Below are 14,348 nucleotides of genomic sequence, written 5' to 3'. Positions count from 1 at the left end.
TGTCTGTGGTAAATGTTTATACATGGCTCTGGCTTTTTCATTAGTAGGCAAGGTAAGGTAGGTCTTGCCTAAGCATATGTTACAGCCAATTCAAAGTGTCAATTATAGTTAAGGTATTGAAGAGACACAATGAAAAAATTAAGCTAGGCCTAAGCATAACCTAAGTCAGGGGTCCCCAACCTTTTATGTATCCGGTTTGATTCCCTTTTTTTTTTTTTCACGGACCGGTGGGGGGGGGTCGGGGGTTCCGTGTTGTGCATGCATTACTTGAAAAGAACTAGCTCCAGTTATGTATGAACAGTCGATCTTAAAAATGTGAAAAACGTGAACTTGACGCTACATCTATCATGTGTGAACATTAGGGGTGTGAATCTCTCATGTAAAAGACGATACGATTCGCATCTAGATACATGGGCACGATTCGAAACAGCGTAACTTAAATGTTCTAAATGAATGATTTGCAATCCCGGACAGCAAAAGAGTGTCAAATCGATGTTAATTGTTGGTCAGATTGATCAGTTTCCGTCAGACGCCCAAAATTCAACATCGATGGCATGAGTGGTGGTTGGTCTCTCAAAGTAGAGCGTCGAAAATGTTCTATCTTGGAAGGGTTAATTATCATGGTGAAGATGTGCTAAAAGACTGTAGACTGACGGAAATGTAGGCTACAAAACATCAAGTCATATTCATGCACAAGCCAACTAATATACGGTAACCTATACGATAGGCTACTGGAAGACATTAAAGATAATTAGTTAATGTAGCTATAATGTTCCAAAATGTACCAGCAATGTAGTATAGCCTACAGGAATAAAATATTTCCAGCAACAGCCCTATTTATTTTGTGTGGTTTCAGTTGCCCTATACAGATTGTCTACTACAATCTAGGTAATTTAGCTCTTTACACATAGGCAAATTCAGTAACTGTTTGGTGCTGCTGTCAGTTGAGCATTGTATAGTTTAAATGTAGCCTAAGTACACTTTAAGTGTAGGATGCTTGGACTCTAGATGTCGAATTAGCTTTGATGGTTTCATTGCTTCGTTTGACAACCTATCGCCAAATACCACACATAAAGGACTTGGTGCATGCGAGTCACCGGTCTCTGCGAAACCATATTTTAAATATGACTCGTCATATTTCGTGTTGAATGACCCTTTCTTTTTCTTTGAGGTATCTGGCTCACCATCGTCAGTGGGTATTATTGCGAATGTGACATTATTGCGAATTAAATTGAGTTTATTTAGTTTGCATGCATTTTTTTAAAAACTCTTGTCGTAGGCTACGGCCCGGTTAGGAATGTCCCGCCCGGTACCCGGTGGTTGGGGACCGCTGCTATAAATGATCTCACATAGCTACTTCCACACTAAACAAGTAAGAACCAAAAAAAATCTGATATAAAAATATGTAAAATGGTGTGCTCTACACATGTTTCGAATAAGTAAATACTGTGGAACTTCAGTTGCGCTCCCGGTGTAGCCCTAAATCCCCATGACGCGTCGCCTTCCACTGAACCAGCAAACCACACAGAGCATGCTCAGATATCTTTGCATCGGTTGCTAGGTAACACACAATTACTATGTGTGAACAGCAAACACTCCAGGAGACGTACACAGACGTTAGCAATTTGCTAAATTAACATTACTTTTGTAAAGTCTTTCGTTTGGCTTATATCTACGTTGTGCTTTAAGATTTTTTTCGAAAATGCCAGGTTCTTATGATGCTATTAAACTTCCAATCCACGACCAAATCGCTGAACTCCAGAGGAAAATTCAACTGCTTGGTAAGTTAGACTCTAGCTGCTAGTTCTATGTCATGTGTACCTGTCGTTCTATGTGCTGGCAAACATTAGCCAAGGCGTTTTACTAATTTCACAGAAATATTACATATTATGTTATAACTGTATGTTATCATTAGTTGAATGTTAGTTAGCTCTATCTGACTTTCAAGTTTTGCACACATTTTTTTGCAGTTAAATTGCCTCTTCACGTTGAATAAGATGACGTTAACATTATCGCAGGCCTTTCCTTTGGCTGATGTTTTCGTATTGCCAGCAGTCTAAATAGCTCAAATTAATGTAGTTATGTTAGGCCATATTTGGTCTTCTTAGCTATTGTTGAAAGAAGGTGACTTGCCTTTTAATTTGTAATTAATACAAGTAAATAAACTGATAGATAGAGGATTTGTCATTTTTGGAACAGCTGGAAATTGTTTTGTCTCTTTCTTCCTGCAGAGGGAGACAGAAGTGCATACTATGAAAGTTCTCAGTCCTCCATCAGAAAGAACAAGGAAACCGTTCTCCAGTTAAGGCAGGACAACAAAAGGCTTCACAGGAAACTTGCAGAAGCCCTTGCAGTATGTTGGTCAATGGCACTCCTTCAGCACTCAATGTTCAACAAAAACACATAACTTAGGCCGAACGTTTTAAAAAGTGTGACCATTCTGATTACACACCTGGTTTGTTTCCCCCAGGGAGATGAGCAAGTAATAAAAGAAGCTTTCCAAACCCGAGGAACGGAGAGAGCTGCCTACCGCAATATGTCTGGGAAGGTAATCTGTAGATTTTTGTTTTTTCAACAGTGAAATTGCTCTAAAAATGCTACTGTAGCGATTTTAAATGAGAACCATGAGTTCCGCAATGTTCCCCATAAATATACTGCATTTGATGGATATACTGTATATTTGTCTTGACTGACAGGAGGCACTCAAAGTTCTGGACCAGAAAGTGTGTGATAGGATGAAGAAGCTGAATGCGTTGAAACACACCACACAAACGCAGCTCAAGCGCCTGGAGGACCTGCGTCTGCAGTACCAGAGCCTGAAGCCAGAGAACAAGCGCTCGCAGAGTGGAGCACAGAGCAAGAAAGAGGAAGAGGAGAAGGTAGCATGTGGGCTTGCTCACCTACTCCCAGGCTATGACCTCTCCCTCTCTCTCTCTCTCTCTCTCTCTCTCTCTCTCTCTCTCTCTCCCTCTCTCTCTCTCTCTCTGTCTCCCTCACTGTCACACACATACACATGCCATGAAACGCAGAGAGAAAATCAGCTGCATAATACATGTGTATGCGCAAATCCCTTATCTTGCTGGTTGACCCAAACTTGTTTACTCTCATATTGTAAAATAGTTATTCTTCAGACCAGTGACTAACACCACACGTCGACTTCCATTATACACATTTACCTGAAGGACTGTTTTATGTGTTATTTCTGTGCTAGAAACTGTCATTGACATGTTACCCTCATCCAACAGAATGAAGGGGATTCCGTTGAGATACATCCCCAAAAGGTTATCTTTCCCCTTTTCCCAAATGGTCTGCAATGCTCACCACCTATCATTAGCTAGCTAGCCTCCTGTTGCATGTAGAAGTTTCATTAGATGATTGCATGATGTCCCTTGTGTGTGTGTGTGGATGGATTGGTGGGGGAGGTCATGAGAGTGTGGATGTGTGTATGCATTCATGCTCATTTGTGTTGTCCAGAACTTGCGGATGCTTGAGAACCGTCTGGAGAAAGCCCAGCTGAAGTGTCAGGAAGCTGAATATATCATGCGGGGCTACCTGAAACTCAAAACCCATCTGCAGGTAATTTGACATGGGCTGCTCATGCAGATGAATGCGCTGCAGGGCAAAACGAGACTAGAAGCTGAGCCTATTGGTGATGCTATCCCATCCTAGCATGGAGACAGTATAGACTGTAATTGGCTAAACATTTTGGCTAAACATTTTGTGAAATTATTTGTTTCTTTATTATAATGATTTAAGTCACAGAGTAAGTGCACTGTGAAATAAGTTGAAACACATATGAAATCTCCTTTTTATGGGCAAAGGGTAGGTCGGGATGAAATGTCTCTATTTTAGGTAGGTCATTGTTTATGTAAAAAAACAAGGACATTTTTTTACAACAGAATGCATCTTTTGTGTGATCTACTGGCATGCTTCATTAGGAATGAATATGTGCCCCCCATTCCTGGATCTCCCATTCTCTCTTCAGGAGGAGAGTCTGACCTTCCAGTCCCAGCTGGACGGTCTGGAGGCCGAGATCAGGAGACAGAAGCAGGAGCTGCAGGATCTGCAGGTCATGAACAACGATGCAGTCCTGTCCAAGGAGACCGCTAAGGTAGGTCACCTGCAGCATCTCATTTAATGTTGGCTTGAGCAAACATCCGTAGCAAACAGAGGAAATTGAGTCCGGTCATTATCGAACAATGGACAAAAAGAAGAATGGTGACAAACTAAACTGGCTCACTTGATTGTGGAGCCAAGGTATTAGGTTGACGTGTGGTCCCCGCCTAATGTGCACGTGTGTGTGTGTGTGTTCTCCAGGAGGAGCTGCAGCGTCAGGAGGAGCAGGTGTATCGGGAGCGCAGGGAGAGGGAGCGCATCCTGTCCTTCTTCAAGAAACAGGCGGAGGAGCGCAGGGCCCAGGCTGAGCGAGTGGAGAAGAGGGTGAGGCAGCACACTGGACACCAACACCACTAACGCAGCGCTACTGAACATCACCCGCACTGCCTCAGTCACACCTTACTTTAGAGATGCCGAAGGCCAGTGTTTCTCAAAGTGTGGTCCAGGGACCACTGGTGGTCCGCAAGCTATCCCAAGTGGTCCGCGAGCAGACGTGGTAAAATATAATAGATGAGTTGTTTACAATATTGAACCAACTTGTATATAAATCCAAACAGTTCTGCAACACTGTAAGCTGCAGCCTATGTAAGCTATGCCACTTTAAATCATATGAATCTTCTGACACAATAAGCATGGTGCAAAGACAAGTTTTAAGGTGGTTCAGTGAGTAGGCCTATTGTGTAATACTGAAGTAGGTCTACTGTTTTTTTTTTAGCTAGGTTCATGATTTTTTTTTAATTATTATTGGTTAAGTGGTCCTTGGTCTGAAAAAGTTTGAGAAACACTGCCATAGGCCATTGGGAAACCGCCTCTGCTACGGATATGATGATATATGTTGATGCTGCCTCTGCCACTGATATGTTGCTGAAAATCTGACCTTTAACCTTTCACCTCTCAGGCCCAGCGCACAGCCATGCAGCCAGACGAGCTGAGCAGTGAGGCCCAGCGCAGCACCACGGGGATCGGGGAGGAGGAGCGCGCCATCTCCACGTTCGAGGAAGCCTTTCGCCGCATCAGAGAGGCCACCGGGGTCACCGACACTCGGGTGAGGACTCTCCTCAAGTGGACTAAGTTGATCATGTCACACGTCAGATGTCAGTGTGTGTGAGACAGTGTTGAAACTGTGTGTGTGTGTGTGTGTGTGTGTGGAGGTGGTGGAGAGGTTCATCACCCAGGGAGACACCCAGAGGCACCTGCAGGAGCTGAAGGAGGAGAATGAGAGTGCGCTGCTGCAGCTCAAGCAGGAGAGGGACCAGCTCCAGAAGCACTTCCAGGACACCAAGTACTCTGGAGAGGCCAAGCTGTCCAGGTCAGGGCTCACACTCAAACAATAACACAAAAGTGTTGGGTCCATATGTAACAGAGGTCGTAATTCGTCCGCTGGTCACAGCCCTCGAACCCGCCACCTTGACACACACCAGCATGGGAGTCGAACATTCTAACCACTGAGATAAAAGCCCAGGCTCCCAACTCAGCGGTTATAAGCGTTCTTAAGGTTAGGGCTGTGAGGATTTACATGGGCAACTAGCACACTAGCTCAGTTCGCCTCCGATACACATAGAGGTCGTGTCCATAGACCGTATAAACAAGTGTCTGGCATCAAAGGTTTTTACAGGGTTCCAGCAGCCCTGATTGAGCTCAAGTTAGTTTCACTGGGTCAGGGCTTTCCACATTCAAAATACCTCCTCAAGCCACCAGTGTAGTCTGTAGCTTTAGGGTATCTGGAAAGACATGAAGACAGCACAGTGAGTCCAGATAGTGAGACATGAATGCTGAATAGAATGACATGTACAGACAGAGAGAAGATTTGCAGGGATTTTGTTGTTTATTTGTCACTGCTGTATAGGCTGATGGGATCTGGCTGGTCCCTGCTGATGTGTTCTGTGTTCTCCCCCTGGCAGTGAGCAGCAGCTGCTGGAGGAGTGTCAGCGCCACCTAGAGGAGGAGGAGCAGCGGCGCAACGTGGCCAAAGAACACCTGGATTGGCTCAACCGCACCCTCAACACGGTGCACGCTGGTGTGGAGCACCTCAGTGACAAGCTGCAGCACATCCACCTGGTACCTCACATACCCCCCGTACCTCCTCTCTACACCCATTCAGACTAGCAGGCGTAGCGTACCAGTGATAACAGTCATAGTCTATCACTGTCACAGTAATAATAATTTCACCTTAACTCATTGAATGCCAAGCTGTTTTCGGAAGCTTTGTCCTAGAGTGCCAGCAATCTAGACCATTGTTGATGATTTTTGTACAGCCACAGCATATTCTGTGCAAACCGCGTATTTCTACACGCCTCTGTTCCTGAGAAATCCCAAGCTAAACAGTGGCTAGTTTTCATCAAAATCCCTGTTTTTTTTTCTAGAAATGGAGATATTGCATCTTTTATGACCTGAGAAGTGTTGCCTGCAAAGTTTCTGGGAAGAGATCTAACGAGACCTGCCACCTACAGTAGTGATAAACCCACGAAAATAAATTACCTGATTTTGACCTGGCCTGCATGTCACTGATAGGCTAATCAGCAGAGGCGGACAGAGTACACAGCTTCATTACTTGAGTAAAAGTACAGATACCCTTTGCTAAATTTTACTCAAGTACAAGTAAAAGTACAACAGTCAGATGTCTACTTAAGTAAAAGTACTGAAGTACTTGTTTTTAAAAGTACTTGAGTATCAAGAGTACAAGAGTAGCCTACATTTTCTAAATATTGCATTACTACTGCCACAGTGCTTACATTTATGTACAGAAACGTCCTACATGGAGTTATGAAAAATGTTAATACCTTGGAGAATGTAAAATGAATTGGAAGTAAAATCAAGTCATTTTCATCTTTTTACCATGTTGCCAGGGATGGGCAGTATTTGTAATACATATACAAAATACTATTTTTGTAAAAATTTTGATATTTGAAACACTTGAAGCGAAAACTATCATTAATTTGTTCAGAAAATTGAAACAGTCTGGCGGTGGGGCCACAGGTTGACATTTCGGGATGGACCTGCTGCGCCTTCATCCATTGTTTCGTCCATGGTTTCATCTCTTATCTAAATCCCTGACCATGGAGTTGACTTTGGCGGAAAGCTGAAGGTGATTGCTGATAGGCTGTCCCAATCAGTGGCGCCTGCACAATCCAATCACGTTTGAGAGGGAAAAAACAATTTGAGGGTTTCCGAGATTTTTCTTTTTTCCTTTTTTTTTTAGAAGAAGTAACGGGTACACACGGTTATGGATAGAAATGTAGTGGAGTAAAGAGTACAATATTTGCCTCTCAAATGTACTTGAGTAAAGTCATGAGTACTCCCCAAAAATGATACTCGAGTAAAGTACAGATCCCTCAAAATTGTACTCAAGTACTGTACTCAAGTAAATGTATTACTGTCTGCTAATCAGTGACTGATTCGAAACAAAGCGGCAACCATCAAAAGCCGACTTAAGATCAAACGTCCAATAAAATGTCCAGATCTTGCGTTTTCATGAGTTTTCGATCATCATATATTTCATTTCCATTCATCACAGAGTTCCCAAAATCACATATAAGGTGTGTTAGAGTGTCTAGTTTCGTAATAAAAAAAAAAAAACTAAAAACGTGATATTACGTTTTTGGCACTCACATTGAACACACATTTTTGGATTGTTTAAATCTAAAAGTGATAGAGTTGGTGACTCACCATCAGAATTCAACATACACTATCCATACCTATCTAAGTCTGCCTGCATGACTGGAAGATATGTTTTTTTAAGCATCCAGTTTAAACATACAACCCACAAAACATCCCCTGCTTATTGTGAAGGTCTATATGGACTGGTCAGGTCGTTCTCTTACTCTAGCGTTTTTCAAATCATCCATCAGATGATTCAGTAGCTGATTTAGTAGCGTAGCTGATTCAGTAGCTGATTTAGTAGCGTAGCTGATTCAGTAGCTGATTTAGTAGCATAGCTGATTTAGTAGCTCATTCAGTAGCATAGCTGATTCAGTAGCTGATTCAGTAGCTGATTCAGTAGCTGATTTAGTAGCATAGCTGATTCAGTAGCTGATTTAGTAACTGGTTTAGTAGATGATTCATTAGCTGATTCAGTAGCTGATTCAGTGGTATCTAATAGCTCCCTGGGGCCACGTGTCCCTTGTGCTCATGCTCTGCGCTGCTGCTGTAGGCGGAGGGCGAGCGGCCGCTGCTGGACGCCAGCTCAGAGGACTACGTGCTGGAGCTGCTGACCCAGGCAGAGCAGAAGCTGCAGCTGCTACAGGAGGAGCTGCAGGGCAAAGACCTGGCGACCCTCACCAAAGAGATGGAGGAGGAAGACGTACGTGTGTGTGTGCATGTACATGCGAATGTACATGTTTGTGTGTGTGTGTGTGTGTGTGTGTGTGTGTACATGTGTGTATGTGCATTTGTGTGTGTATGTGTGTGTGTGTGCCTGCATGCCTGCATGTGTACGTGCATGCGTGTGCGTGTGTGTACAATTTGCATTATTGGTACAGGTCTGGGCTATGTTTCAACTAAGCAGGATACAGATAACTTTCACTGGGCTTGTTTCTGCATGTTGGTCACACCATGAATGCCTCATTAGCCCCCTGTATCATAATGTGCTTTCTTTAGTGGCAGACTGCAGACTGACATGTGAATGTGCAGGTCTTATTGTTGAGGAACTGCTCAGCTTTCTCAGATCTTAAAAACGTCAGTGACCTTGGCAAGGATGTCTCAAACATCTCAGAGAACTGGAACCAGTTTAATCTAGTCTTGATCCTTTGTGTCTCTTCTGTAAACGTTATACTGGTTTCTACAAGTTTTGAGCTGTACTGTATTGTACATCTTACCTGCAGTTTCAGTTTGTTTTAGTTTCAGTTTAATTTGTGTGCAAAGCAGGCTAATCAGGTATTATGTTCAGATTATCAGACCAACAAGGTGTGGGCATTTAGGTCTTTTATAGACCTCAACAGAGGTTCCTGATATGATAGCAAATGTTATTGTTTTCATTGTGAGCAGAAGGCTGTTCCACCTTGTGAATTTACTCCAACATATCTTTGTCAGTATTTGTCAGTATCTTTGCCAATGTATTTTTCATTTGCATATGTGCTGTATGAAATCATAAAAAAAAATATCTTTACTAGATTAAATAGAGATTGGGCAGTGTATTTTTGTCCACTAGTTGTCCATTCTATTTGTGCAGTCCAGGCTCTGTAACTGGGAAACTACGTGGCTTGGACTAGACATATACTGTTCTAATCAACACATTGGACTAGCTATATGCTGTTCTAATCAACACATTGCACAATTTAATTGAGCTCAAATCACAACAAACATTTGCCAGAATCATGATATGTGCTTTGAAATGTAAGTTTGTGTCTAATCTGTTCACCCAATGTTTTGGTCCATTGCATCAAATGCGTTTTGCCTTTGCTCTTAATCTTTGCAGTTTTATGCGAGCATTGAAGGGAAGCTCCCCAACTACAACACCCGCATCCAGCTGCCTGAAACCCAGAGACAGGATCCTTATGACGGTCAGTGGCCCCCAGCACACCTTCTGCTCACTCACAAATGTGCACACACTCACTGGGGTCATTAGCCACATTCTGCTGTTCTCTGAAACACAAAGACAGACACGACTCCTCACTTGAAACGCCACACGTTTCAGTCGGTTGTGAGTGCTGTGCTCATGCTGCAAGTTCAAAGTGCTCACACTGCAAGACAACACATAGATAGATAGATAGATAGATAGATAGATAGATAGATAGATACTTTATTGATCCCCAGGGGAAATTCAAGCATTCTGTTGAAACATTTCCAACATGCCAGACATCCAACCTGGGCCTGGTCAGAAATCCAACCTGGGCCTGGTCAGAAGGTGGAATGTTAAATTCTTGCTCAAACTGCACAACAAATGCAGTTTTTTTGATTGTAAAATGTATGGGTGCGACTGAATCAGGGCTCTCAGTACTCAATGCAGCCTTATGCCTTGACCTTGTTCATCACGCACACATACAACTCCAGGTTCCCTCTTTGGCCTGACAAACATCTGTATTCTCCAGTCATAGCAAACGAATAGTGGACAAATTCAAGCCCTCAACATGTTTCTTTCTAAAGTACAACTTTGCTTGTAAGGCATTGGTTTCTACTGAATCCCCTGAGACCATTTGCTGTAATTGACCGTGAAACAGACATCAAATTGAAGCCGCCTGTTTTGTTGTGCTATGCACATGTTGAGTGATTCAGTGTTGGTAGAGTGTTCCCAGCCCAGCGCAGGTGCTAATTAGGTACGGTGATTAATGTGGCTGTAGGAGTGTCTCACGTGTCTCTCAGCCAGTCTGTCGCACATCAGGTGTGAACTATGTGAGTATGCAAACGACGAGGCTTTCACTCGACAAAACACCAGATGCCAAGATGTCAGATGTTCTCAGAGGGCTGTTGCACATGGGTCTAAAAGCATTCATGTGCAATCACAAAGTCAAAAATCAAAAGTCAAAGTGAGTGTAGCGTGTTGATGGTGAGTGAGGGCTGGATGCCTTGTGGAATGTTGCCCGGTCACAGAATGCTGTTAATGTTAATCTCTACCTCCGCACACCATGTACAAGCTGTTCCAAGTGGAGTTTTGAACCCTCCATGTGCCTTTAGCATAGCTGCCATACTAAGTGTTTCTCCTGAAAACCCTCCATGTGCCTTTAGTATAGCTGCCATACTAACTGCTTTTCCTGAAAACCCTCCATGTTCCTTTAGCATATCTGCCATTCTAACTGCTTCTACTGAAAACCCTCCATGTGCCTTTAGCATATCTGCCATTCTAACTGCTTCTCCTGAAAACCCTCCATGTGCCTTTAGCATATCTGCCATTCTAACTGCTTCTCCTGAAAACCCTCCATGTGCCTTTAGCATATCTGCCATTCTAACTGCTTCTCCTGAAAACCCTCCATGTGCCTTTAGCATATCTGCCATTCTAACTGCTTCTCCTGAAAACCCTCCATGTGCCTTTAGCATATCTGCCATTCTAACTGCTTCTCCTGAAAACCCTCCATGTGCCTTTAGCATATCTGCCATTCTAACTGCTTCTACTGAAAACCCTCCATGTGCCTTTAGCATATCTGCCATTCTAACTGCTTCTCCTGAAAACCCTCCATGTGCCTTTTTAGCATATCTGCCATTCTAACTGCTTCTACTGAAAACCCTCCATGTGCCTTTAGCATATCTGCCATTCTAACTGCTTCTCCTGAAAACCCTCCATGTGCCTTTAGCATATCTGCCATTCTAACTGCTTCTCCTGAAAACCCTCCATGTGCCTTTAGCATATCTGCCATTCTAACTGCTTCTCCTGAAAACCCTCCATGTGCCTTTAGCATATCTGCCATTCTAACTGCTTCTCCTGAAAACCCTCACTTGTTTGTTCTTTCTCTTTTATTGTCGCTACAAACAGAAGAGGAGGACAGCGGGAATGACGAGAGTGACATCATCACGCGGACCACCCTCAAGCGCCAGTCTCAGCTGATCGTTGACTCCAAGACCAAGAGGAAGCCTCGTCCCAAGAAGAAGAAGGGCAAGCTATGATCCCAGGTTTTGACGGCCTGATGGTTTGCATGATGGCTCGACCAACGCTCAGAGACAGATCTGATCTCACGTCCCTTCCTCCTCTACACAGAAGGCTCTTTATTTCAACTAGCTGTAGTAACTCCACCGAGTGTGATGCAATGAAGTATAACGTAATTTTGTTTCCTTAGAACAGATGTCTGTATGCTGGGTCTAGACCTAGACATGTAATATTTCCACTGCAGTGTCATGACACAGTCTTTTGTACGCACCGATTGCTTGTATCTCCATAAACCACTGTATGCTACCTCCTCATTATCACCTGCACATGACACAGCTGAATAAATGACAGTGAGAAAATGACAACACTCAGGTGAGATCATTCTGTTCTGACTGGAGGAGTTCTGAGTATGATCACCGAGTCTTTTGAGTCTAAACATGGTCGATGTGGGATGGGGGCAGGCAGGAGAGAGAGAGAGAGAGAGAGAGAGAGAGAGGTAGTAGATGGCGTACATGTATTCAACTTGTATTTCACTGTGGCATCACACACACATAATAAAAAAAACTGAGATGGGTCTTGTGCCCTGTTCAGAACGCTGTGTGTTACCACAGTGTGGCTCCATGTCATTCTGACTGGCTTGAGAGTTGCATGCTTTTGCAGCAGTCCACTGACTTGTCGCCTGAGGCCGTCCAACATTATGCAGTGAGCAGCTGAGAAGGACAAAGAGACTCCCTCAGCACCTCACTATACCTGGAACCTGTTAAACATTCTGCTCTGTTCCACTTCACTTCAACTCCTCTGTAGGCCGCGTCACTCAAGTCCAATGCACTCCAGAGTACTGACTGTATTTTGACAACAGAAGGTCTCCAGCTATAGTGGCACAACACAAATGTTCTGTTCATGTGTTTTGATTTTAGTCTGTCTTATGATTAATCATTAACAAAAGCATTGATTGGTATTCATCTATGTGTTTATATATATATATATATATATATATATATATATATATATATATATATATATATATATATATAATACAGTGCTGGCCAAAAAGTCATCTAAAGTTGACTGAAAAAGAGGAATATAAAATCATCTTTTGCCTTAAGTGAAAAATGAGGAAATATCTATAAGGACACCAATTTTTCTTAGTGAATGAATAATGTATCATAAATAAATAAATAAATAAATGTTCTTCCTTAAAATACAGGGGTCATAAGTATTGGCACCCCTATGTTAAATTCCCATAGAGACAGGCAGTTATTTTTAAAGGCCAGTTATTTCATGGATCCAGAATACTGTGCATCCTGATAAAGTTACCTTGGCCTTTGGAATTAAAATAGCCCCACATCATCACATACCCATCACCATACCTAGAGATTGGCATGGGTGTTATTTCAGTTAGCCTATTAGCTGGTTTGATTTGCATTGAGCTCAATGAGCATCAAACCAGCTAATAGGCTAACTGAAATAACACCCATGCCAATCTCTAGGTATGTGATGATGTGGGATTATGATTATTAAGATCCTTATTTTCCCTAATATGCATAATATGATTATGCATATTAGGGAAAATAAGGATCTTTCTTGAATTTAATGGCCTTTATATGGTAATTGGTTTGGTAATTGTTTCTAAAAGTTCATGCAATCCATATGCACATGTTGAAGATGTAAAACATAACAGTTGCATTGGTTTATTGTGTCCTCATCTACTGAACAGAACCTGGTGTTCCTCTTTGAGCCCAATGACTGGTGTTCTCGCATGCACAGGATGGTAGCTGGTGACTCTGACTGACACAGTTACATAAGCTGCCTGATCAGAGACAAAGGGGTTTTCTGTCAGCTCTGAGTCACTGGGATAAGATGTTCTGTGTTTCATGAGTATGGGTGTGTGAGTCTGTGAGTGAGTATGTGTGGGTGTGTGTATGTTTGAAGGAGTGTGTGCTGTTTATGCCATTGAGTAGTTGGGAGTGCAGACCATGGGCTCAAGTGGCAGGAGTGTCAGGGTGTTGGTGCCATAGCAACCTAACAGCATTTTAACTTATGCCCTGACAACCAAAGTGTTTATTTAGTGTGAAGGGAAAGGTATCCACAGATTGTCTCTAAGACTTAAATAAGTATGAGAAACTGCAATGAATGTACAAAGACTATTGTGATGAGTATACCCGTAGGCCAAACTCAAACTTGAGTTTCCATTGTGAGTCTCATGTAGTCTTTTATAACCACATGTTTAATAACCATGCAAATTTCTGGAGTGAACCGTCTGTGTTGTCTAGGAAGAGGTGAACGAGTGCAGTTTGTCGGGTGTTTAGTTTTGATAAGCAGGTGGAAGGGTGGTATTTTTGGCTCAAATACAAAAGACGTTACACAACCAGCTGAAGGTCAAGATCAAGAAGAGCATTCCTCTGATGCAGGAAGTACACATTTTGTGTGTGCGTGTGTGTGTGTGTGTGTTTTGTGGGCATACACCATTCACAGACTTCATTTGTCCGTTTATATAACTTGCACTATTAACTTGTTTTACTTTGTCTCAAGGTTGAGCCCATTTCTGACCCTTTAACACACTACACAGGTGACGGAAAAAGTTTGAGCTGGGCCCTGTCCTCAATAGGGCCTCATTTGCCTTTAACCTTCCCAGTAGAGGGATAAATGGAGGGGGTAAAAAAGTGAGCAGGTGAAACAAAGGCAAGTAGCCTATAACTGTACAGTCAAATATACAAAG

The 14,348-nt window shown here is 42.8% G+C and overlaps 1 protein-coding gene across 2 annotated transcripts; it reads left to right on the top strand.

Annotated features, from left to right (window-relative positions):
• The first annotated feature begins 1,571 nt into the window (after nucleotides 1-1,571).
• On the top strand, nucleotides 1,572-12,147 carry odad3 (outer dynein arm docking complex subunit 3). 2 transcript variants are annotated; one of them, XM_048248429.1, is made up of 14 exons: nucleotides 1,572-1,781; nucleotides 2,232-2,353; nucleotides 2,471-2,548; nucleotides 2,697-2,879; nucleotides 3,246-3,281; nucleotides 3,475-3,576; nucleotides 3,986-4,111; nucleotides 4,318-4,440; nucleotides 5,015-5,161; nucleotides 5,265-5,425; nucleotides 6,018-6,174; nucleotides 8,267-8,416; nucleotides 9,530-9,614; nucleotides 11,519-12,146. In XM_048248429.1, exons 1-14 carry the CDS (start codon nucleotides 1,703-1,705, stop codon nucleotides 11,647-11,649), a joined length of 1,680 nt encoding a protein of 559 aa, XP_048104386.1. In that variant the 5' UTR covers nucleotides 1,572-1,702; the 3' UTR covers nucleotides 11,650-12,146. The 2 variants fall into 2 exon arrangements, with proteins under 2 accessions (XP_048104386.1, XP_048104387.1); XM_048248430.1 differs by lacking the exon at nucleotides 3,246-3,281 and having other exon boundaries at nucleotides 11,519-12,147.
• Nucleotides 12,148-14,348: the final 2,201 nt, after the last annotated feature.

Source organism: Alosa alosa, chromosome 7 (genome assembly GCF_017589495.1).
Source record: "Alosa alosa isolate M-15738 ecotype Scorff River chromosome 7, AALO_Geno_1.1, whole genome shotgun sequence".
NCBI lineage: Eukaryota > Metazoa > Chordata > Actinopteri > Clupeiformes > Clupeidae > Alosa > Alosa alosa.
The sequence above is the reverse complement of the archived record's forward strand: the minus strand, read 5'-3'. Positions and strand labels throughout refer to the sequence as shown.

Excerpts from the sequence above, each read along its gene's own strand:
- odad3 (XM_048248429.1), top strand. The coding sequence starts at position 1,703 with ATGCCAGGTTCTTATGATGCTATTAAACTTCCAATCCACGACCAAATC. Across the intron at positions 2,354-2,470 it reads AACTTGCAGAAGCCCTTGCA|GGAGATGAGCAAGTAATAAA; the intron begins GTATGTTGGTCA and ends TGTTTCCCCCAG. Across the intron at positions 5,162-5,264 it reads CCGGGGTCACCGACACTCGG|GAGGTGGTGGAGAGGTTCAT; the intron begins GTGAGGACTCTC and ends TGTGTGTGTGTG.